The 26,672-nt window shown below is 35.3% G+C and overlaps 1 protein-coding gene across 2 annotated transcripts; it reads right to left on the reverse strand.

Annotated features, from left to right (window-relative positions):
• tpcn2 (two pore segment channel 2) lies at nucleotides 1-26,330 on the reverse strand. Of its 2 annotated transcripts, none has more exons than XM_083559619.1 (26): nucleotides 26,009-26,330; nucleotides 25,790-25,925; nucleotides 18,620-18,675; nucleotides 18,434-18,510; nucleotides 17,769-17,946; nucleotides 17,531-17,647; nucleotides 17,132-17,238; nucleotides 16,627-16,699; nucleotides 16,347-16,446; nucleotides 14,403-14,468; nucleotides 14,238-14,302; nucleotides 14,033-14,139; nucleotides 13,415-13,496; nucleotides 13,221-13,307; nucleotides 12,955-13,074; nucleotides 12,401-12,460; nucleotides 11,635-11,763; nucleotides 11,432-11,481; nucleotides 11,186-11,285; nucleotides 10,170-10,241; nucleotides 10,001-10,071; nucleotides 5,439-5,538; nucleotides 5,272-5,354; nucleotides 4,672-4,753; nucleotides 3,777-3,868; nucleotides 1-2,429 (listed from the first exon to the last, which is right to left on the reverse strand). In XM_083559619.1, the coding sequence occupies exons 1-26, from the start codon at nucleotides 26,087-26,089 to the stop codon at nucleotides 2,327-2,329; spliced, it is 2,394 nt and encodes a 797-aa protein (XP_083415745.1). In that variant the 5' UTR covers nucleotides 26,090-26,330; the 3' UTR covers nucleotides 1-2,326. The 2 variants fall into 2 exon arrangements, with proteins under 2 accessions (XP_083415745.1, XP_083415746.1); XM_083559620.1 differs by having other exon boundaries at nucleotides 25,790-25,922; nucleotides 26,009-26,268.
• Nucleotides 26,331-26,672: the final 342 nt, after the last annotated feature.

Below are 26,672 nucleotides of genomic sequence, written 5' to 3' on the forward strand. Positions count from 1 at the left end.
TTTCTTCTTTTTGACAATATCCTATTTTATTCAAATATATCTCAGAACACTGAAATGCTCATTCTATGATATCAGAAACGCATACTGCGTTAATATTGTACAAATCTTGCAAATTTTGGTAATAGCTTAATATATTAATATCTATAACGACAATAAAAGTTGTAATAAAATCTTAATTACATACTGAGTAAAATAAATGGCTCCATTGCAGTAATTATTTCCCTTTTTGAGTATTAATTTATTAATGACCTAATAGTTACAGTGTACTAAAACAAATGTTTATGTGGTCTATCCTATAGGTTTTGGAAGTCCTACTATATTGTCATCTATATCTTTTGGAAAAGAAATTTATTCAGCATTTTTATATTATCTACCACATTTGTAGCGAGTGTGAAATTGCTGGATTACTTGTTGCATGCTGGAAAGGGCATGTAATAAACAGGAATTCAAAACTACACCATAAGGAAAAACAGCTTAATTTGTAAAGAAATTGTACAAAATGCATCGACATTGATCTCCTTTATAATTGCTCTTAAATTTCCATTATTAAATCCATTTTAAATTCTGGTTTATGGTTAATACTTAAACATGATATCACTCAAACAAATGTGGTAGATAAAAATTTGGCTAAAGAGCACAAAACATTTGCTATGGTGTTTGAGAAATGAATCAATTCAACCAACAACCCTACAAACCATCACAAAATGCTGATGGTTCTATTTACATACTAAATCCAAAAAAATTATTTGTCCAAAAGTGAGTATACATACTTTGAAAAGTCTACATATATTTCACTGAAATCATGTGGAAATGTTTTTATTCCCTTTTATTTCTTGACTACGGTAGACTTGCTTAGACAAAAAATAAAGAAGAATCCAGTTTTACAAACACAGTCTGGCCCCATCCACAGGTTTACTGCTATTTTAAAAACATATGTTTTTACCCTTCTGTTTAAAAAAATCTTAATCCATACAAAAGCATAAAAGCGATTTGAAAAAGTTCACATGAGCATGGAGCACTGCAAAACACTATAAACCATTAAACACAAACTTTAACACATAAACCAAGTCAAAATGCCTCAAGAATCACTTCAAGGTGACAAAGAAAGTGATTTGTGGAAAAACAACTAACATTCTAAATACAAAAATCACAGTACAAATATTGCATAATGATTAATATGAACTAAAATAGTTTCCCCAATACAAACGAGTCCTCTAAATTTAAATGTACATTTGTACATTTGTGCTGAGGTGTGCTGCGATTTTCAAAAATTCAAAAAGAATTCTGTAGTGGAAACAAGGTCTCAAATTTTCAGTCTCCAAAACTTTTCAAAGTTATCTGTAAATGTTTGGACAAGGTGCATGTGCCTAGATCAAGATATCAAAACCCTGCTAAATAAGATTTCCCTTCATGCAGTGAAAGCCACATTTTGATCCAGTTGCCGGTCTGCTACATGCCACTGTCCTCAAAGTAAAATATTTGCATATTTCTACCTTTGCTCACTTTTAAAAGTAAAATATTTTCTTCTTAAAACTTCTACTTTAGACCAATGCAAAACCGTTCAGAACTATATACATAAGAAAAACAAATGCCACACACACACACACACACACACACACATTACCAGAATAGCACTATTTTAGAACATTACTTGTGTATTAAGAAACAGAATCAAGGTTAAAAGCACCTCTATAAGTTTGTGCATTTTAGCAGCACCATCTCAACAGTAAAACCCAATCTGGTTGCATGGCAGTGTTTCAGGGTCATTTCAACACACATTTCCATGTCACCAGCGTCTGCTGTCTGTATTTGAGCTCAACGGTGCTTCTGGTGGATTGGTTGAGTGTTTGAGAAGTAGTAAAGCATAGATTGTGGTGCCATTTACAAATGACTCTTCAAACAATATACAGTGTCTTGCATATGTTTTCACTCATCTCAAAATGCACATGGGTGAATACAAACACTAGACATTTGTTTCCTGTTTTTAGAAATTCAGATTAGCCTAAGCTAATGTGTAATCATGTACATTATCTCTCTGCCTTGAAATTCATTATCTGGTTAAGCATTCATTTAGAACAAAAAGTCTAAAACACTCTAAAACTAAACCAATTAAATAAAATGTAATTAAAAAAATAATTAAAAGGGCACTGTTTGAAAACAGTGCTATGTCACTAGCATGTGTTTGCAGAAAACGTAGCAGCACATAGCACTGTTTTCTTTACTTTTACTTTAAGACTAAGGCAGTCTGTGCCCACACTCCATAATCCATTTAGGATTATTGTAAATGTAAACATATGGTAGATCATAGGTCTGTGTGCTGCTGTAGTCAAGTGCTGTGCGATTGCAAAGACCAGCGAGGAAGATGGAGATGTGGAAGACACTGGAGTTGGTTCTCTACGTCCTCCAGACTTGGTTCTTGGATGTGATCTCTGAGGAGCAAGTGGGAGGTGGAAGGATATAAAATTATATTACCGTAGGTTTAAAGCAGTGCATCTTAAAGAAATATATGTGATGGGTTGCTAAAGTGCAAACAGATGTTAGTGGTATTTATTTACAAAAGAACATCATTGGTGGGATGAACAGCTTCTTAGTAAAGAATGTATAAACTAATTTAATTAGAAACCCTGAGGCTTTGACATTGCATACTGAAATCCAAACTACTTAGAATATATTGCTCGAGTATAATATTCAAGGACCAATATTTTTTAATTAATTATTTGGTTGTATTCTCCATTCAATAACAGGTCACTAACTTAACTTACAATATTACTCACATTAGTCAAACACTTTGTCCTAGCATTTGAGTTATGACATGTTTATGTTGAGGGTACAGACAAGCAGTGTGACCAACAGTTAAGTGGAGCAAGAACTTACCTGTTGGAAGAGGGGTTTTACCTACATCTCCAAAACTGATCTGTTCAGTTCTGATTAGTCATTCTCAAAGAAACAGCCAATATTCACTAGCTGTCTCACTAAAACGCTTGAATGCTCAATTCATTTTGCTTGCACCTTCAAATGTGATGCGAAAGCATTGATACACAACATACATATGCATATATTGTAAATGAGGACAAAACGCACTGTTTAGTTTTTAGTTTAGCTATTTAACTAGTGTATATAGTTATCTAATACAACTTGTGGCATGAAGTGATGTGACCAAGATCAACATGAACAGTTACAATTTAGATTGCCAATTTTTTTTCTGTTTTTGTCATTGTATCCCTACTTGGAAGTAATGTGCAGTTTTGAATCATTCATATTTAGAACTGACATTAGTCTTAAAATTCTTGCTTTGAGCTTTGGTTGTTAATGGATATTTGTGTAATTTTCACAAAACAGCTCTAATTTGTAGTTTCTTGTCGTTTTTGGTTGTGGATCATTTTTAGAACTGTTTGGTCCAAACAGCATACTATTAAAATATACAAATATTTATTTATTTATTATAAATGCATTTTTAGATTCACGCTGAACCTCAAACCTTGTTTGAGTGGTGATCTCAAAGTGTTTATTTTCTATAGAAAATAAATTAATATTACGCAAATGATTCAAGAACTAAAGCAAAACCTTGCATCCATATTAGTCTCAAGCAAAGCCTTTTTTGCATTAACTGCAGAGCAAATAGCCTGCATTATAATATTATATAGAATTATAAATGTATGGCAACATTTCAACAAAAGAACATGTCAGTTTCTGGACAACCGTATTCGAGTCCAAGAAGCTGAAACAGAGACAAATGTATAGTTAGTGGACGATAGATGAAACAACTAAGAGCTTACCTGAACATCCCGTGCACTGTAGTCTCATAGCTTGTCCTCTCCACATCCGATACACTCAACGCATGACTTTTGTCCCATTTGTATGTAAAGTTCTGGAAGAGTAAGCATGAATGACATTATGTACCATGTTGCATCATCATGTTATGATCATGTTCTGTACTATAATTAAGCATTTCCGTTGTTTATGTACAATAGCTTTACATGTTATATGTGTAAAGACATTTTAACCAGATGCAAGTGGAAACAGGTTTCAGCTAACAATTTCTTGATTGATTTTCTCCTGTTTAGAGACTGGGGCTGCCATTGAGGCCAGAGACAAAACCTCTACAGATATTGTGTTGTGACTTAAAAATCACTATCTACCCCTTAAATACACACAAGAAAAGAAAACAAAGAAACTATGTTTAGCAACAACAGCAAAAAAAAAAAAGAATCCTTCAAATACATTTTCATGTTGTTTCTACTACAGACAGCACATCAATATAAGTTGACAGTTAGGGTAAATACACTGAGAGCCATAACCGACTTTAAGTTTGGGTATAAGTACCCACAGTACGGTAGCGAGAAGTGCAAAACACATTAACAAATCGGAAAACAAAATAACAAATGCAAAAACAAATGAACTAATCCAAAAACAAAATAACAAATCCAAAAACACATTACCAAATCCGAAAACATCCGGTTTGTCTGAATTGTCGTTGTGTTTTCGGATTTGTTTTTATGTTTTTGGATTTGTTAATTTGTTAACGCATTTGTTATTTTGTTTCCGGATTAGTTAGTGTTTTCTAATTTGTTAATTTGTTTTCCGTTTCCGTTTTGTTAAATGTGTTTTGCACTTCTCAGCCACCGTACCACAGGCATAAAATAAAATTAGTTACCATCAAAACTCTCATACCTCCAAAATGAGTGCCACAAATAGATTGACCCACATGACAGACGAGGTTAACCACCAGGATACAAAATACACCTTCGACCACCTAAAAACAAGCAGGATTATAGTCATTCATTTACACACACATACACACACATATATACTGTATATATATATATATATATACACTATAGAGAGAGAGAGAGAGAGAGAGAGAGAGAGAGAGAGAGAGAGAGAGAGAGAGAGAGAGAGAGAATGAGTGAGTGAGTGAGTGAGTGAGTGAGTAAGTGAGTGAGTGAGTGTGAGAGAGAGAGAGAGAATGAGTGAGTGAGTGAGTGAGTGAGAGAGAGAGAGAGAGAGAGAATGAGTGAGTGAGTGAGTGAGAGAGAGAGAGAGAGAGAGAGAGAGAGAGAGAGAGAGAGAGAGAGAATGAGTGAGTGAGTGAGTAAATGAGAGAGAGAGAGAGAGAGAGAATGAGTGAGTGAGTGAGTGAGTGAGTGAGTGAGTGAGTGAGTGAGTGAGTGAGTGAGTGAGTGAGAGAGAGAGAGAGAGAGAGAGAGAGAGAGAGAGTAAAACATGGTGGAAACAAACAAATTGTTATGACTTTGTGAGCTGTTGGCTTACTCAGAGGTGTATCTTGTGTAAGCATCCATAAAGACCTGCCAGTTATTCACGACCATCACATCATAAAGCAGAACCAGAGAAGACTAAAAGAACCATAAGTCAACACTGAGTATTATGAACAAAATACAACCTGTTATACACTTAATAGTGCTGATGTATACACTTACTGCAAAGTCGTCAAAGTTATTTGGCCAATATTCCAGCTGTTCATAGGAACCACACTCCATCGTAAAGTTGGATGTACCATTTTCACTTGAATTGGCCGAACTACAAGGAATTATATATATTTATAAATAATAATAAATATTTTAAATATATATATATATATAGTACAGACCAAAAGTTTGGACACACCTTCTCATTCAAAGAGTTTTCTTTATTTTCATGACTATGAAAATTGTAGAGTCACACTGAAGGCATCAAGGGCTATTTGACCAAGAAGGAGAGTGATGGGGTGCCGCGCCAGATGACCTGGCCTCCACAGTCACCGGACCTGAACCCAATCGAGATAGTTTAGGGGTGAGCTGGACCGCAGAGTGAAGGCAAAAGGGCCAACAAGTGCCAAGCATCTCTCGGGGAACTCCTTCAAGACTGTTGGAAGACCATTTCAGGTGACTACCTCTTGAAGCTCATCAAGAGAATCCCAAGAGTGTGCAAAGCAGTAATCAAAGCAAAAGGTGGCTACTTTGAAGAACCTAGAATATGACATTTTTCAGTTGTTTCACACTTTTTTGTTATGTTTATAATTCCACATGTGTTATTTCATAGTTTTGATGCCTTCAGTGTGAATCTACAATTTTCATAGTCATGAAAATAAAGAAAACTCTTTGAATGAGAAGGTGTGTCCAAACTTTCGGTCTGTACTGTATATATATATACACACACACACACACACACACACACATATACATACATACATACATTGAGGAAAATAAGTATTTGAACAACCTGCTATTTTGCAAGTTCTCCCACTTAAAAATCATGGAGGGGTCTAAAATTGTCATCGTAGATGCATGTCCACTGTGAGAGACATAATCTAAAATAAAAAATCCAGAAATCACAATGTATGATTATTTAAAAAAATTATTTGTATGATACAGCTGCAAATAAGTACAGTGGTCCCCTGGTTATCGAACGGCTCGGCTATCGAACATTCCGGTTAGCGAACGGTTTTCCGAACGAAATTTCGGTCCGGTGAACGAAACAAAGTTCCAGTTATCGAACGCCAACCACGCTGCCCAACCCAGCGTGAGGGGAAGAAACTGCTTCCGCTTCAACCATCGCTGAGTAAGCATCTATCACAGCTTCTGTTTGTGAACAATATTAGTGATATTTAGCGGTAAGTACAGTAATCATTTTGTTTCTTACTCTTGTAAAGTTGTTCATTTATACTTTTACCGAGCCAACACAAAATACCCGCAGAGATCGGGATAATCCGGCAAAAGGCAGTCCATAAATAATATTCACGGTGTTTTACGGAGGAAGCCCGATTGCGATGAGCTCAATGTGGGCAGGGCACCCATGAGCAAAGGAACAGGGCATTCCCTGAAGCACCATGACAGCCACCGTAGGGGGTGTGGCAGGGGGATTCCTGACTATTAATACGGCTAAAAACAGGAAAAAAAATTTAATTATTGGGTATTGGTGGAGTTCGGCAACGGATTAATTGGTTTTCAATTATTTCTTATGGGATAATTAAGTCCGGTTTTCCAACATATCGGATTTCGAACGGTTTTAAGGGACGAATTAAGTTCGATAACCGGGGGACCACTGTATTTGAACACCTGAGAAAGTCAACGTTAATATTTGGTACAGTAGCCTTTGTTTGCAATTACAGAGGTCAAACGTTTCCTGTAGTTTTTTACCAGGTTTGCACACACTGCAGGAGGGATTTTGGCCCACTCCTCCACACAGATCTTCTCTAGATCAGTCAGGGTTCTGGCCTGTTGCTGAGAAACACGGAGTTTGAGCTCCCTCCAAAGATTCTCTATTGGGTTTAGGTCTGGAGACTGGCTAGGCCACGCCAGAACCTTGATATGCTTCTTACAGAGCCACTTCTTGGTTATCCTGGCTGTGTGCTTCGGGGCATTGTCATGTTGGAAGACCCAGCCTCGACCCATCTTCAATGCTCTTACTGAGGGAAGAAGGTTGTTCCCCAAAATCTTGCAATACATGGCCCCGGTCATCCTCTCCTTAATACAGTGCAGTCGCCCTGTCCCATGTGCAGAAAAACACCCCCAAAACATGATGCTACCACCCCCATGCTTCACAGTAGGGATGGTGTTCTTGGGATGGTACTCATCATTCTTCTTCCTCCAAACACGTTTAGTGGAATTATGACCCAAAAGTTCTATTTTGGTCTCATCTGACCACATGACTTTCTCCCATGACTCCTCTGGATCATCCAAATGGTCATTGGCAAACTTAAGACGTGCCTGGACATGTGCTGGTTTAAGCAGGGGAACCTTCCGTGCCATGCATGATTTCAAACCATGACGTCTTAGTGTATTACCAACAGTAACCTTGAAAACGGTGGTCCCAGCTCTTTTCAGGTCATTGACCTGCCCCTTCCGTGTAGTTCTGGGCTGATTTCTCACCTTCCTTATGATCATTGAGACCCCACGAGGTGAGATCTTTCATGGAGCCCCAGTCCGAGGGAGATTGACAGTCATGTTTAGCTTCTTCCATTTTCTAATGATTGCTCCAACAGTGGACTTTTTTTCACCAAGCTGCTTGGCAATTTCCCCGTAGCCTTTTCCAGCCTTGTGGAGGTGTACAATTTTGTCTCTAGTGTCTTTGGACAGCTCTTTGGTCTTGGCCATGTTAGTAGTTGGATTCTTACTGATTGTATGGGGTGGACAGGTGTCTTTATGCAGCTAACGACCTCAAACAGGTGCATCTAATTTAGGATAATAAATGTAGTGGAGGTGCACATTTTAAAGGCAGACTAACAGGTCTTTGAGGGTCAGAATTGTAGCTGATAGACAGGTGTTCAAATACTTATTTGCAGCTGTATCATACAAATAAATAGTTTAAAAATCATACATTGTGATTTCTAGATTTTTTTTTTAGATTATGTCTCACAGTGGTCATGCACCTACGATGACAATTTCAGACCCCTCCATGATTTCCAAGTGGGAGAACTTGCAAAATAGCAGGGTGTTCAAATACTTATTTTCCTCACTGTATATATATATATATATATATATATATATATATATATATATATATATATATATATATATATATATATATATATATATATATATATACACACACACACACATACAGTGAGGAAAATAAGTATTTGAACACCCTGCTATTTTGCAAGTGAGAACATACAAAACTCAGTTACAATGTGTTTTTACTACATTAAAGCACTAATTGCAAACTGCAGGAAGTGAAAGTAATAGTTCGAGCAGTGATCAACCCTTTAATTAACTCTTGTGTAAAATACTCACATTTCAACTTTTTCAATATATCTTCTCAAGGGACAATACTAAACTTGGATATATTATAGAGTAGTCAGTGTGCAGTTTTTAAAGCAGTATAGATTTACGGTCCTCTGAAAATAACTCAACATACAGCCATTATTGTCTAAATAGCTGGCAACAAATGTGAGTACACCCTAAGTGATAACAGCTGTACATCATATAACCATACAAAGCCACATGTCCTATTCATCATGTTTGTGTCTGCTTGACAGGACCATACAAATTTGTGTGTCTTGTATTCGAGGGGTTAAGATTTGGTGCTTTGAGTACAATTCTCTCTTACTGACCACTGGATGTTCAACATGGCACCTAAAGACAAAGAACTCTCTGAGGATTTAAAACTTAGAATTGTGGCTTTCCACAAAGATGGCCCAGGCTATAAGAAGATCAGTTACACGCTGAAATTGAGTTACAGAACAGTGGCCAGGGTCATAAAGAGGTTTTGTAAGATGGGTTTCACTCAGAACAGGCTTTGCAAGGAGCGATCAAAAAAGTCGAGTGCTGCTAGCATTGCTTTGGAGGTTGCAGAAGAGGTAGGTCTTCTTGTCAGCAGGGCCGAACGGCAGTTTTCCAACATGACATGACTCAAACATCCTGCCTGAATGACAACTGCCTTGCTGAGGAAGCTGAAGATAATGGAGTGGCCAAATATGTTTTCAGACCTGAACCCTTTTGAGCACCTGTAGGTCATCCTCAAGCTGGAAGGTGGCGAAGCGCCATGTGTCTAACATCCAGCAGCTCCGTGATGTCATTATAGAGGAGTGAAAGAGGATCCCAGCAACAACCTGTGTAGCTCTGGTGAATTCCATGCCCAGGACGATTAAGGTAGTGATAGATAACAATCGTGCTCACGCACAAGATATTTAGACAGTTTTGACATGTTCACTTAGGGTGTACTCATTTTTGTTGCCAGCTATTTTGACAATAACAGCTGTATGTTGAGTTTTTTAGAGGAGAGTAAATCTGTACTGCTATACAAGCTGCACACTAACTTCACTAAAAGTATAGTTTTTATAGTATTGTCCCTTTAGAAGATGTACTAAAATCATGGCTGAAATGTAAGGAATGCACTCACATTGGTGAAATACTGTGTGTGTGTGTGTGTGTGTGTGTGTGTGTGTGTGTGTGTGTGTGTGTGTGTGTGTGTATATATATATATATATATATATATATATATATATATATATATATATATATATATATATATATATATAAATTTTATGTAAATACAGTACCTTGAGCCTGGAGGTGTAATAGCTCCTCGGAAAAGCCACATACCAATGACAGCATAAACATAGTATACCACCTATATGAGAGAGCAGAAAACGCAAAGCCTGTACCCTTAAATCATCACTGATCATGCTTTGAAAACTGAAAAATCCTTAAAGCACTGTTTGAACTCACCACCAGAATGCCGGCAAAGGCCCGCAAGTTTTTCACAAGGTCCACAAGAGTGCTAGCCACCAGAGCCATCAGCTACAAAAAGAGGGGGAAAATTCATTATATACATGCCATGGACTCAAGAACCTGCACCGTTAACATCACTTAGGGGATGGTTGGGGTTGCATTTTCAAAATGGAGAGCAAATTGCCATCAAATAAAGCTGGACATTTGAGGTAATTACAAACTAACTAAAAGACAGAACTCCATCAAACAGGCACAATCCAGGACTATGGCCACTGAGAAAAAGCTAACTCACAATATTAATAATATTAAAACAAAAACATTAAAAAACAACTTTTGATGCAGGTTTACAGAAAGAGTGTAATTAGAATTGAAAAGCAGATCTGCCAGTACTGCCAGCTGTAACTGAATTCAATGCACTTATTAATGTAGTCTTTCTAATATGTTATTGTTTCTATAAAATAGTTAAAGTAATAGCAACAGATAAATCACAAGGACATGCTTTTTTAGATGCCTCACATAATCCAAGAATAGTAATAGACATTAAAAAGTCATTAAAAAAAAGAAAAAATTATAATATGGTCATGTTTTCTGTTATAAGTTTATGTAGCATTTATGGAAGGAGTCTCCAGTGTGACCACTTTGTATCAGCAGTAAGTTTTCCACCCCGGTACAGTCTTCAGGAAAGAGGAGATAAAGTGACAAGATGTATTGTCAGAGAAAGAGGGAGACAGAGAGGCTGGTGATAAAACCACTGTTTGCAGCTGCTATGACATAAGTTAACAGGAACTAACTTGTTCTGTGATGTTCCACAACAATAATGGAAACGAATGGATGTCATGTACAACATATGGCTCTTTAATCATCTGTAAACAGCAAAAATCAACAAGTAAATATTTAAGCATAACGATACTTGATCCAGGCTTACGATGTGACTGTCGCATGTGCATATGCATGAGGTGGACTGAAAAGAAGTACATGATTATAAAGTTGCTCCTAAAGCATGTGCTGCTGACCTTGATTTCTGGAATGATCCTGAGAAATCGGAAGACAATCAGCATGTTGACCAGTCGCACCATTTCCCATAAAGATATGCCCCCACAGTAAGGATGTATTCTGGAAACAACAGCAACAACACAGCCACCATTAGCACAGTGAACACACTTTAAATTAAAAACAGGGAGAGAGAGAGAATGAGCTTATCATTATTATCATTATTGTAGCACTTTTTTAAAACTGTGAGTCAGTCAATTCACACTTACGATTTTGGATCAGTAATCTTGAACATGACAAAAATAGTAATCTGGAGGATCTATTTAAAGAAGAAACCACACATATTTTTAGATTTCATTTAACAGGGTAAATCATAAAACACAAAATCTGTCTATATCAGTACAAATGCTGATCAGACCTTTTACAAACTATAATAATAATTTTTTAAGTATTTATAAATGTATTTATATACCAGCAGAATGATGGTAAAAAACCCATCAAAGATATTATTTCTGTAAGAGACGTAACCTCTCCAACTAAGGGAAATCAGCTTCAGTATCATCTCCATGAAGTAGTAGATGATAAAAACCCAATTCATCACCTGTACAAAAAAAACCAAACAAAAAAAACCCCAATTAATTATACACAAGAGAAAGTGCCGAAAAAACTTAAGGTCAACATGAAGATTCAAGTTTTCAAGCTGCACATACAAAAATTGCAGTTTATAAAGTTTTATATCAGTCTATTTGATGCACAGGATGCATAATACCCTATACAGGTCATAAATCTTTACACAAAACAAGCCCTGCAAGTAGTCATGAAGTGCTTTTCCTTCACTCAGCCATATGGAACTGTTTAAGGTGCTTCACATGTGCCTTGTTCTGTCACAGAACTGCTTCAACTGATTAAAAATGTTATGTATTTTATTTAACTCCTGACCTATCAGGTCATAAGCTGGGGATTAAACAAAAAATAAATAAAAAAGACGCCAGAGTATTCACGACATATAGAGAAGTAGTATTCTTAGTAAGTAAGTATATGAATATTTATTGTTTAATCAGAAATATTGCAAAAACTAAACTATAGCAAAGACAAACAGCCTCCTCATTGCCACAAAACAAAACTTTTTTAGTTTTTCAAACTGTGTAAATTGACTGATGGACTGATCTGTTTTTCATATCATTACAATAGGCCATGTGTGAAAATACCCTTAATGTAATCATTCAGAAAAAGGTTACCTCCATGTAGAAATCATTCTTTTCGAATACAGTCTTCTCTGCATCCAGCACCAAGATGGTCTGCAAAACACAATTTAGTTTTCTTAAAAAATATTTTTTTATTTGCGATAAACAAATAAATAAAAGTTGTACAATACAAAATCAACCTTTCTCGCTTCGTAAAATTAATATAAATAATATAAACTTAAGTGTTTTATGACTATATGAACCGATATTAATTTATAAATAAGTATATATAAACATAAATAAATATATACTTTTTTCTTTGATTTGTGGCTCTACACATTAAAATAGTACACTTCAGTCCTTTAAAAAAGACATGACAAGCAACGTTACATTATAATTATAATTGTATATTATAATTATAAATCCTCCACCAACAAAACATGCTTTCCAAAGCATGTTGTTTCTTATTATAACCACAAGATGGCAACATTAAGCATCAAGCATACTTCTTGTAAAACTTAAAATGATCATGTATGTTTTAAGTATTTAAGAAATAAAATAATATTCGCTATAAAAATGAAATAAAATCAACAAAAATGTCTACTTACACAAATACAGATGACGTTGGCGAGGGCTATGACGTTTCCCAGCACAGTGAAATAGTAGTTACTACACACATTTTGAATGTACTGTAAGAACAAGTAGCTGTACACTGGTTTTGGTGGATGCTAGTGAACAAAGAGCGAATATCATCATTTACTAAAATAATTAAATCATTTACTAAATGTAACAGTATAATAAGTAACTAAAAAGCTACATTGACACGAATAAAAATAAAGTCAAAAGATTATTTCCTCATAGCAGGGAATGATACCTCTTTGATCTGTTCCTTCTCCAGTTCACCAAACAGTCTCTGAAATGCTTCACTATCAATAAAACCATCTGAGAATACCTCCGTAGCCTGAGGAATGAGATGATTAGTAGAATTAAAGCTTCCCTAATTTTAAACCCAGGGCACCTTGTACACAAAGCCTGGAAATCTTCTTTCAACCTGATTTCTGAACTCACCTTAATGATAGCTTGTCTGTAGTATGAGGTCATCTGCACTTTTCTCATTATCTGAAGCACTGTGCCCACACGAACCCTCTTTCTAAACAATTTTCGTAAATAATTATAATTAAAAAACAAAACAAGGGACTTGCAGTTATAGGAAACTAGTCAACAATGATGAATTTTAAAGTAATGTAATCTACAGAGGAATTGTATTCTTCTTATGCAACAAAACATTTTTTAACTTTTTCTTAAAGGACAATGTGGCATACTTTGTACAAACAAAAAAAGTTAACTTTAATTTGATTTACATGCTATTACAGCTAAACATTTCTTCCCTCATCAGCCTTTGAAGTTAACAAGCAAATATCAGTTGTTTATAACATGTTTATAAACAACGTTTTATAAATAATTCATAATGAAATATTTCAAAAGCATGTCCTTACAGAAACCTTGAAAATATCCAAAAGGATTCCATTTTTCTTTCCTAAATGAAATGTTTTTAAATCTGTTTTAATTACATGGAGTGTTACAGCTATATAAACCTATGCCTTTAATTTGTAGTAATAGATGGAACTAGCGGCAAAATAATTTTTGCAGTTCAACCAACGGGTAAAATATGCTGCTATAACTTACACATGATCTTCAGACTTGTCGTCATGGCTTTGACCCGGACAGCACAGCACTTCAAATGCAGCTCTGATTCCCAGGCGCCTCCTTAAAATGGAGGCCTGCATCGACATCTGCAATATAAGTCAAGCTTATTGGCAGAAATTCTTAAGAAATGCAAAAACACTCTAACAGACACCAAAGACTTAATCAACACAACGCAGTTACTCACCAGTAAGTAGCCTCGAAACTGGTTGTAGATAATAGCAGTGAGCAAATTCATCAGGATATAGGTTCCTGTAAGGGGGGGAATGTAATTAATATTCAAATACATATTTATCAAATACATCTGAAGTGCTTAACATAAGTAATATTGTGCAGATTTTATGAAACTTACCACATACGCTGAAAAGTATAAAAAATATGGTATATCCCCGATTAAGTGAGTATGCAGGAACCATCACTGTGGTCAAAAAGAAATAAAAACAATTATAAATAAAAAATCATAAATGGGCTGTTTACCATGTATGTTTTTACTACAGATACTAGTTACCTCCAAGTAGATTATTCCCTCTATCAATCCATCCTAAACTCTTATCTCATTTATACAACTGGAATTCCAATACTAAGACATTTTTATATATTAAAGAACATATTATTTTTTATCATTTATAATTGCAGTTAATGTAGTTAAATGAAGCAAGCAGGGTATTATAATACAATACAAATAAACAGTCCTTCCCTGAATGGACTTGTGCAGTGGTCTGAGGTTTCACAAACATTTATTTTTTATTATTTAATCCCAGGTTACTAAAACTATAAAGGGCTTCATATTATTATCAGATTCAAATAGAAATGTTACGATCAAGCCATCAGCACAAAGTTGCCTCAGACGTACTTGTCTGCAAAATGTATAAACATTTTCCAGGTTTATTTTATTATCTGTAAATTACAGCAATACATTAAATCACAGAAACCACTGGGCACTGGGAAATGGCAATATATTTTCCCTGGCAGTGAATGAATGCGAGTGTGGGGAAACTCATTGAATTTCATGTTTAGGTAGAGAAAAAAATAGTCATAAAAAGGAATAATAATTATAGTCAGCCTCCTTAAAGACATCTAAAATTTTGAAAGTGCTATTGTCAGGTTCTGATTAAGTTGTTAAATAGCTAAGTGTCATAGAAAAATAAATACATTTTGTGTGTCTGTATTGTTCCTTTGCCTGTCACATCATCATCAAAACAGAGAAGAGAGTTTGAACACCAGTGGGGGGCAGTCAGTTCCAGCAAAGCCTTCTCTGAAGCAATGACCTACATTTACATACTAAAAAATATATATTTGTTTCAGGAAATTGTATTAATATATTACCAACAGTTTATTCTCTTCATTTTGTAGCATTTCGCTTGGTTGCACTGCTTCCAGTATGTGTATGTGGATATTAGATTTTTTTTGCCTAATCAGATTTCAGCCTTTATGTGCTGCCATGTCAATCTAATCTGCCCAGGGCCTGCAAAGTCTGTACTGCTGGCCTATTAGTTTCCTTTCTTACAATAATCTCTTATCAATGAGTCTGTTTCTTTAACCAATCAGATTTCAAATTCGGCATTCAGCATTTTTCCGTCCTCTGATTGGTTGGTCAGAGGGAAACTGTTACAGCCAAGTTCGACTGGCAAACACGTGTGTAGCTTTGCTAGCTAGCTAGCTAGCTAGTTAGCTAGCGTGTCTCAGCCCGGGAAAGGGTTTGTTCACCATTTCCAGACCAGGGAATTTTCTAATGTTATTAGACAAATATTGATTCTGAACTGCTTCAGATGATGTAGGTGGCACAGTTGTAGTTGTAGTGTAGAAGTTTAGAGTAGTATGGGTTTCTTGCTTTGGTAAAATGGTATTCACCCTCCATATGTGAAATGTCTCTCTCTCTGTAATGCCGCGCGTTGTTATATTGTGTTTTTGTATTGTATCAATGGTTTCTATAATTGCGACGTGATAGTGGTGGCATTAAGTGGTGGATTAAGTCACGTAAGTCCCTACTGAAGGCCCAGATACCAAATGCACAGCCTGCCACTGTTGAACACACTATACAGATGACAGTGCATACAATTTGTAAATATCTACATAAGAAACGTAGTCGACAGAATCTTTCAGTAGATTAAACATCAAATTGCATTATTAAACTTTACTAGTGATTAAGATGTGTACAACGGAAAAAACTGTTTTTGCAAAACCATAGATAGTCAAAAAGTCTACAATTTGACAATATAGATGGTTTTTCCAGGCCACCACACAAGACTCATATGAGCTTTGCTTAAATCATGACACACAGTAAGAAGCACTGTACCGTCTGGGTTATTAGCAGTCGTCAGAAGCACAAGCAGAGAGGACAAGGCTGTAGAAAGGTTTTTAAAGTAAGACTCCCATTCCCCATTCTTCGACGAGTCCTTTTAACACAATACAAAACAGATTTATATGTGAATGATATTCTTTAAAAGTCATACTAACATCTAGTGTTCTAGCAATTATATTGACAATATCATTTAAGCAATACATTTCTTGCTTTAGAACACACATCTCGTGTATCAGAATAAAGAGTAAATATGGTTCATATTAACAGATGATACCTCAGATCTGGGGAAGATCAGCATACCAATCATAGTGAATAAGCACAGGTGGAGAGCAAGAAGCAGGATCACGCTGGGAGAGAAGAAGGCAAAAAGATAGTGTTGCCTGTGCATCTGTGTTGATGTGTACAAAACATTGTGTAACAGTTTAATTAACGTCTTATTACTATAGAATTAGTTTTACATGGCGAGGTGTGGATAAGGTACTTTCTATAGAAAGAAAGATAAAACAAATGACAGAGATGTTCCTTTTATCTTATTCATTCTATCCTATTTACTGTCAAATAATTCCAGAAAAAATATACAGGTGACAAACTAAAGGGAAAAGGGAAGTCTCCTAGCCACTGTGAGAGGCCAGAGCAGCTAAAAGTGTTCCTAGATGTGAAGCTCTGAGGTATATACACTACACATTACAGTAAAGTGAGAGTAAAAGATTATTAAATCCACCTTTCACAGACATAAGCCATACAACAAGAGGTTATAATAAAATTAAAAAGGTTCTTACCTTGCTATTTCTGGAATTGTCCTTTTGATACATTTTAGAGTTTTCTTCATTAAAGAGGAATTTTGTAAGAGGAAGAATGGCCGAATCAGTCTCCTAACTCGTATGGTCTGCATATGGGGATTAAAAAAAAGGAAAGTTTGCTAAAAAAAAGTCAGCATAATTCTAAATATCCTCTGCTGACCTTTTGTGCATAAATAGGGCTGTATGGTGTGGATAAAAATATATATGGTGTGGATAAAAATATATATGGTGTGGATAAAAATATATATGGTGTGGATAAAAATATATATGGTGTGGATAAAAATATATGGAATAAAGATATTCCTAATTCAAATTCTATTTCAACTCTTTTAAAATGAATATAAAACATTCTTATATGATTTAAAATGTAAAACTCACCGTACTACACAACATGGCAAAAGAGACTGTGCAGTCAATAACTGAAAATGCTATAACCAGCACGTAGCCAATCAGCCATTTGTTCATACGAAACTCTTCCCATCCAATAACATACCCCTGTGCAACAGAAATTCATGTAACTAAAGTGACAATGAATGCATGCATAGTACCTACTGTATTCTACATGCTCTTGCACTTTTCAGCATTTTATATAGAATGATTTAATGCAATATCATACCTTCACCACCACATCCATGATGAAGATGCAGAGGCATACCATCTCTATGGCCTCAGTGACGCCACATGGTGCCTCCCAGGGCTCAGACCTGAAGCGAGGGTCTGATGTGTACGTGATTGAGGAAGGTTTCTCCACAAAAGCCAGAGCCAGAATCACAGCAATGGTAAAACCAAGACCCCTTCATCACAAAAGGGGTAATAAGTATGTTAATAACCATACATATAACTAAATTCATGGTATATTTATTTGTGGAAAATCATGTCAATCATGTCAATAATGCACCTGTCATTATTAATAATACTAATATTAATCAATAAGTGTAGTGCTGATGCTGAAGTGTTGACACAGTTCCTATAATTCCTGTAAGCAGCATTAACATCCAAAACAATTTAAAATACTTAATTCTACATTAGATAGGTCACTACATTAGTTAGCTAGTAATTCACCTAGGTTTTTCTCTGTGCAGGCTTGTTGCTGAGAGGAAGGAAGACTTAAATCTAGAGATAATACTATCTTTTATATATATTGTAATATCTTGGGTCAAATGGGCAAATGAAGCCTATAGCACTGACAACAAAAAGACACAATAACACAACAGTAACACCTCTTGATCCAAGCTTAATTAAGAAATTAAAGACTATAAAACTCTATTCTTGCTTACTTACCATTGGCATATCCTGGAGTAGTACCACCTGTATATTCTCAAAGATCCAGGGTCAACCTTGTGATTAATGGACCGATACTGTGGAGGAAAATGCACTTTTAATAAAATAAAACAAAAATTAAAAGCAGGACACAGTAAATACTTATAAATATAAAAACATTTGGCACATTTGGGATAGATGCATTACCTGAATGGCATCCTCAATAAATACAACTGCTTGCTGGATATACAGATCTTCATCACCTTAAGAAAAACCAGTACATGATTATATAATAACCCAGTATAGTCATCATAAAATGTCATTCAACCAACAGACCAATGTGATGTGTGGGGAATATTTTTTAATAACCTGAACGTTTTATTCCTTAAACCATATTAATTTGCCAACAGTAACACCTTTCACTTACTAAAGAACACCAAATTCATCATTTTGTCTGTTTATAGTTACATTTAATGTTGCTTAACATGCAAGAGAAATGTTACTCTCTCAGGTATGAATAAAGTGATCTATTTATCATATCATTTACATTACAGTAGCGTTTTTGAGTAAACAAACAAACAAAAAAAAGCCTAAGTTTTGAAGATCCTCCCTTAAAGGAATCTTTCACAAACTACTAGAGAGACTCATTTCATGTTAAACAGAGGAAAAAGTTACACAGATAATCAAGCCTTCCTTGGGCACTAACACACGAACAAATGCATTAATATTATACACTGCCTGTCCAAAAAAGAAGTCAGCCTTAACTTGCCTTAAGAAAACTACTTATCATTAAAGCTAATCAGAATAAATGCTTAAATTTGCTAAGGCAAAAATTTGCATAAAAATTACAGTCTGAAGCAATGGAAGAAGGTCATGTGGTCTGATGAGTCCAGATTTACCCTGTTCCAGTGTGATGGGCGCATCAGGGTAAGAAAAGCCGCGGATGAACTGATGCACCCATCATGCCTAGTGCGTAACATACAAGCCTGTGGGGGCAGTGCTATGATCTGGGGTTGTTGCAGTTGGTTTGGACTCAGTTTAGCAATGTTATGTGCCCAAAGAATGCAGTCAGCGGACTACCTGAATATGACCAGGTTATTTCATCAATGGATTTTTTTCCTCCCTGATGGCACGGCATATTCCAAAATGACAATGCTGGGGAAGACATTACGCAGTGGTCCGAATCTCCCATCATCAATACAAGATATTGGTGAAAAATTCTGCAACTCTGGACGAGAAGAAGTGTTGTTGTTTTTTTTTTTTTTTGGACGGGCAGTGTATAATACATTCAACCAGAGATAGCAAAAGTACACACATCCTTTACTCAAGTAGAAGTACAGATACTCATGTTCTAGCAGACTCTGGTAAAAGTTAAAGTAATGACTGCACTTTTTCACTCAAGTTAAAGTAAAGTTTGGGCTCTGACATGTACTTAAGTACTGTTTTAGTGTCATGCTGGTAATTGGACCTCACATCATATTAAATGGCTGAACATCCACCATATAGAACACAAGCAGAAAAAAAGATGATGGTCAGGTGACCGAGAATGTCTCTGTCTCGGTCCATCCACGTTAGCCATACTTCTTGATGCCTTCTGCCTTGCTTGTAAGCTTTGTAGACTAGCCTATGTCTGTGGTGCGTGATAGCCAGAAAATTATACACCAGTGGTAGGATGAAATAGTCACGCAATGAAAGAAATAGGTTGATGAAAACTACGTAAAAAAAATGTAATGAGTGAAAGTAAAAAGCTGTGTGAAAAATAAATAAAGAAGTAAAATATTGATACCAGAAAAATCTACTTAAGTACAATAATAAATTTTTTTGTACTTCATTACTTCCCATCTCTGCAAAAAACATATATAATGTATAAATTACAGTATCTTCTTCTTCTTTCGGCTTCTTCCATCTGTCTCCATACTACTCTGTCCTCTACATCTGCCTCTTTCAAACCAACTACCTGCTCTCCATTACTTTGCACTGTTGACCCCAGGTACTTAAATTCATCCACCTTCATCACCTCTCTTCTCTGCAGCTGCACCACTCCACTGCCCTTCCTCTCAATCACACACGTGTGCTCTGTCTTACTCCTACTGACTTTCATTCCCCTTAGAGCCGTGGTCCAATCCAACCTCCACCTTGAACTAGTCTGTCATTCCTACTGCACACTTCACTGCTGTCACACTGTCCATACATGTCCTGCACCACCCTCACATACTTCTCTGCCACACCAGACTTCCTCATACAATACCACAACTCCTCTCTCGGAACCCTGTCATATGCTTTCCCTAAATCCACAAACACACACTGCAACTCCTTCTGACCTTCTCTATACTTCTCCATCAACATTCTCAAAGCAATATACAGTATACTTTATAAATAGCATACAATATGCATTGTGATTTGCTTTACATCTAAAATTACCCTTGGAATGAGGAAAAAAAATAATAATAAACCCAATTTCTGACCAATCATATCTGAGGATTCAACAGAGCAGTGGTATTATGCAAAAATATTAAATTTTCACAAAGATGTTTTTTATGCCAGTAAAACTCTAGCATGGCATCTTTTTTTAAAAATGTTGTTTTACAATGAAAGGAATAATTATTAAAAAAATTACAGAAATAAAAAATACAACATAAAAATGAATACAATTTGAGGAGTCAGCTACATTAAAGAAGTAACAAAGATAACTGCGCTATTGATCCCATGTCCCAGACAATTTCCAAACCCTATTACAATACATTTAAAACAAAGTAAGTAAATGCAGCTGAGGAATGGACAGCATAACTTTCTTATTGCTTGTTTCATCTCACACTGAGAAACCATAACAACACTATTTGATCAAATCACCGTGCAGACAAATTATCACAAGAACAAGATTTACATCTGACATGCAATACTACCAGTAGAGAAGTCACTAAAGGGCAAATCCAGCTAAAAGTCAAGACACATATTAATAAGATTTATACATTGCAGCCTACTTTTTCTGTGGGTAATGTTTCTGTAGAACAGTAACCTAGCACAAACCTTTTGCCTCTTATTAAAAATCAAATAACAGCATTACATTTAGGTTATAAAGATTCAAAGTGATTATTGAAAAGTTAGAATTCACCACAATTTTATAAATGAAAAAGGAAAAATTATATGAAATATAAAAGGTAAAGTCTTTGTCATTTCTTGTTTCATAGTCATTAACAATAACACTGGCACCAAGACTTCCACATGCATATACATACACCATATAGCCAGAACTATGAACTTATACGTATTTTTTTGAACATCCAAAAAGATCCAAAAAAATAAAACGATTTAATTACGCAATATTTTATTAAGGAAAACTAATACAAAGCTCCAGCCAAGTCACAAGTCACAATCAACTTAGATAATTCCTCTTTCAAATGGTCACTGACTCTTTCCATGACGATGCTTGAGAACTGAACCAATGCGTCATGATATCGGTTCATTCTATTTGAATAAACCTGTATATTCTATTTAACTGTGTGTTTGAAACTATGTTGAGACTTATGTGTCAGGCACATTTGGTATTTGTGGTTACATTAAATGTACTAATCAAAAATGTAAATATGATTGAAAGGCATCCAATGAAGGTATATGAAAATTTAATTTCTACATGGCATGCACCATTTTGTTTTTCTTCCATTTTGAATACAACTGGTACACAATAGCACTCAATATATTCCATTATGCTTTAATAATTTTCTTAATCCAAAACTAATATGAAGAAATTAAAATGTAGGCAACTTTAGTTATGTTGCTGAGGAAAAAAACATTATTGTGCAAGTATTCACTTTTGTTTTATGTGACTTTAAGGAACTGCAACAGTGCCCTGTTCTCTGTGCAGTCTTTTACAATGTATACGCAATATTGGCACACGTTCACGTGCACACTATGCAAATATGATTTCCCTTGTGTTTTGATGAACCATGGCACCTACAAGTCAATTTGAATGTAATGATTGTCTTGTACTTATGAACAGTTCATTAGGTAAAGTTTGCAGAGAAACAATTGATGCAAATTTACGTTTGCAACAGTGTACTGGCAAATTATATCATATCTTTCACCATCACTTGATTTCAGTGTATTGTCTGATCGTCATGTAATCCAGTAACTTCATGATCAGGTGTACTGACTGTTGAGTAATGAGCAAGATTTCAACCCAAGATGTATGTTTGTCTGTGTGTTTGCACATACATGGATGTCATTCAGAAATAATAACAAATGTTTACAGCTAACCTCTATTTGAGAACATTTTCATTTTCTGTTCACCTTTTTTTTACCACCACCTAGTAACAGTCAGGTGTTATGTGTCCTTTTTACTCCTAGGCATGACCACTGATATCTTTAACCTTTCTCCTGTGTTCCTGTTCAGATATATTGTCATGGCTAAAATGTGTGCAAAGTTATAACGTTCTTATATTCCCTGCTTCAGTGTGCACTAAATCCAAGTACATCACATGCCTGTGAGACTGTTTTACTACATGGTGCACAGACTTCTGTGTAATAGTGAGTGTTACCCAATAGATTGAACATGCTGTGTCTTGTCCAGAAGTATTGTTTTAACAGGACCAAAAAAGTTAACTTATTAAATTGTGTTATGTAAGGTTTGGAGGATTTTAAGCTAACTTATCATATTATACCACTTATTATATACATTTTGGAGATTTTAATTTAAATTAGAATTTTATTTATTAGTTCAATTTTAGCAATGTTAGTCCTGGTGCAGTTTAAAAAAAGAGAGAAACTATTTTGTATCTGGTATGTAGGAATACATGACTGAATTATGCATGTATAATAATTAATTATAATATGTCTGGCATACTGCCAGGATTACCTACAAAACAAATCAGGCAGTGTGCCCAATGCTACCCAGTCACTGGAAATTGGTAGTAAATGGTTTAAAATAAACCCCATATGTACACACACACACACACACACACACACACACACACACTGTATATTATATTATATTATATATACACATACACACACATATATTGTCATGCAGCTCTGCCAGCTTCCTCTAATAGCCAATTGCAGTAAATTACAACTCCTTTTTAAACAAAACAGCAAAACTATTCCAAACTTTCCTATTTTATTTTCATTTTTCTTTATCTTTTCAATTGTAGAAAAGTTAAAATTACTGTTTTCCTCTATTACAAGGTGCTGATCCCCAACCCTCCCATGAAAACACTTTGATAAAATATTTTTTATATAAACCTTGCAGGAAGAGCATGTTAGACCCACTGTTATAGTACATAAAAGCAACCCCTTCTGACCAGCCAGATTCACCAGTAATAGTCATTACTGCCATTGTATATGAAAACAATAATAATGAATTCAATATTCATTTATATATCTTCCATCACAATCTAATGCATCAGCTGTCTGATCCTTCTATAAGTAGTTGTTTATGAATTCTTATTTATTTTCTACTTAAATAGCCTTCAGAGGAATAAGAGAAAACAGGAAATAACCCTGTCAGCATTCCCCCTAAAATAAAAAAAATATCGGCCTATCTCTATACTAACACCATGTTGTTTCAAGTCCCAAAATGTTCGAAGCCAACTATAAAGACCTACATATTGCATCAAGTCAAGTCAAGGAGCTTTTATTGTCATTTCAACCATATATTGCTTACGCAGTACGCAGCAAAATGAGTGCTACATTTAACAACATAAAGCTACATAACAGAACACACAGAGCTAAGGACTAGTAACACAGAGCTAAGGACTATTTATCAGCTATTTAACTAGAAGAGAACACCAGTCTCGCATTTTGATATAGCAGAAAAATGCTGCCAGAGTGAATTACCTGCAGAGTGTGTGTATCTCTCTGGGTCAAAGTAAAAATCTTTCTCTGTGTCATGGAACCTTGTGAGGATTCTCAGAATGCTGCAGACAAGTCTCAGAGCTACTGATACCAGAATCATTCTTACGCACACTAAATGCTTTTCATGTTTGTTTTGAACTTCTACTGGCTCTGCCTTTAAAAAAAATAAGGGACAGTCATCAAATTGCATTATTTATTAGCAATAAAAGTAATAAAGCAATTAATTGAATGAATAGTGTGACTTGATTGTTGTACTCACTTTGATGTCAATCTAAAAAAAATTAAATCCTAAGTATTGGTTTGGCATTTGTGAGGAGCATTTATTTAAAATAGTGCACTTTGAAGGCAATTCCTTAACAAATAACAGTCACCTGGGAAAATTAAGCATAAAAATGCTCCTGATTTTGAGAAAATAAATTGATATTTATTACAAATTTAAATATAAAGAAATACATTTTCTCAGGATTTAAGTGGCAGAAACTGACGTAAAAAAAAACCTGATGAATAACTGATGAAGCCAGAGTGTATTAAATACAGTTAGAGAAAGAAAATGGCACACTATCATCTATTCCCTAATGCAAAAATAAATAAATAAATAAAATACATACTTTTCCAATTGTTTATTTTTTTTTAAACAAAAAGGCACACACTAACAGCGTTAAGAAAAATAAGTGCACATCTCTACAGTCACTACATGCATAGTCCCTAACGATTCATTAAAAAACTGTCACCAATGCAAAAGCATGTGTACATTCTGCCAGCACTTTACACACCGCTGTTAACAATGTACTGTGGTTTTAACACACACACCCTCAACTACACGAGTCACCATTTTTACCATTTTACTCCTTACAAACTGGAAGCGTTAATGCTGACAGACATCAAGAAGGTCTTACGAGACACTTATTGTGTGTGCTCATCCCAAAAGCTGTTAAAAACTCAACACAAAGTGCAGAGGAATGCATTTCTATATGGATTTATTTGAAAAGAACAACAACAAAAAAGAGTTTAAGAAAGGCAGGTGAACACACTGCTCATGTTTATCATAACATTAATAAGAATATCACGTCAGTAGAATATCAGTACCTGTGCATTTGACCAATGTATCACATTCTGTTTGGTTAGAAGTTTGATCGAGTTTCTATATCAGCACAAATTGCAGTTGGGGATGGTTGGGTAAGGAAATGTCAATCGGTAAGACACAGAGGCAAAAACACACTAACAAGCCATGCTTGCCCCTGACAACCCAACTTGCCATCTTGAGAGCATTTCATTGGACTAATTTAAACAATTTAATAATAGTTATTTTACTAGACGAATTCATTCACATTAAAACAAGAATATCTCCAAAGCAGATTGCTGTGTTTTCTATATACACTACCATACTAGTAGCCATAACACATCACAGTAGTAAATCTAAGAAAAATAATGTGTAGAATTAATTCGTTCTGGAGATTTTATATATTTAGATTCTAAGTACACTTTAATTTTAGTGCCAATGTAATAGATTGTTTCAAATTAACTTACGTTCCTTGATATGGACAGAGTCCCTGCTGTGTGAATAAGAGAGACGACTCTTTCCCTTCGACTCGGACTGTGAGTCGGCTTCCGAGTCCCGCTTTCTGCTTTCCGACAACAGTGGCTCCGTCTCCATTCGGTTCTGCTGGAAATGTTGGACAAATCTCTTTACCTTACGTCGACTAAAAATATCAGTATGTGTTAAGAAATACATTAAGAGTGTAATACCGTGAATAAAGTGTCCGAGGATTCCTCAGGACAGACCTCAGAAGTTTCGCCTCTCTGACCGGGTGACTGCTTTCCGCTCATGACAACAAGAAGGCGGGTGTTTTTAAGCTTCCCCGCCCATATTCATATAGTCACTGGATTCGGTTTTGCTTTTGTTTAACTCGTAATGCAATAAAAGTTTTCGCGAACAAGTCGGGAAACCTTGTTACTTTTCTTTAGAAAATTGCCGCTCCTCAGCATCCTCTGACTGAATATCAACTGCGCCAGCTTTTTATACAGCGAACATCCCGAGCGCGTGCGCTATCGAGAGCAATATCGCGACAAAAAACGTGACCTGAAACTAAAAGCAATTTGGCCCTGGACTGTTTAGTAGTGTAAAAATGGTATGATTATATATATATATATATATTATATATATATATATATATATATATATATATATATATATATATATATATATATATATATATATATAAAAATATATATAAATGTCTTTCTAAAACCAATCTTATATTTATAATATTATTATATATTATTATTATATAACAAAATAACATTAAAAGTAGCAACAAATATAGATGATTAAATACCTTGTAACCTACACCTGTCCAGCAAAATAACAGATAATATTAATACCACAGATCAAATGGTATTTGTCGACTTT

Source organism: Silurus aristotelis, assembly GCF_946808225.1.
Source record: "Silurus aristotelis genome assembly, chromosome: 13".
NCBI lineage: Eukaryota > Metazoa > Chordata > Actinopteri > Siluriformes > Siluridae > Silurus > Silurus aristotelis.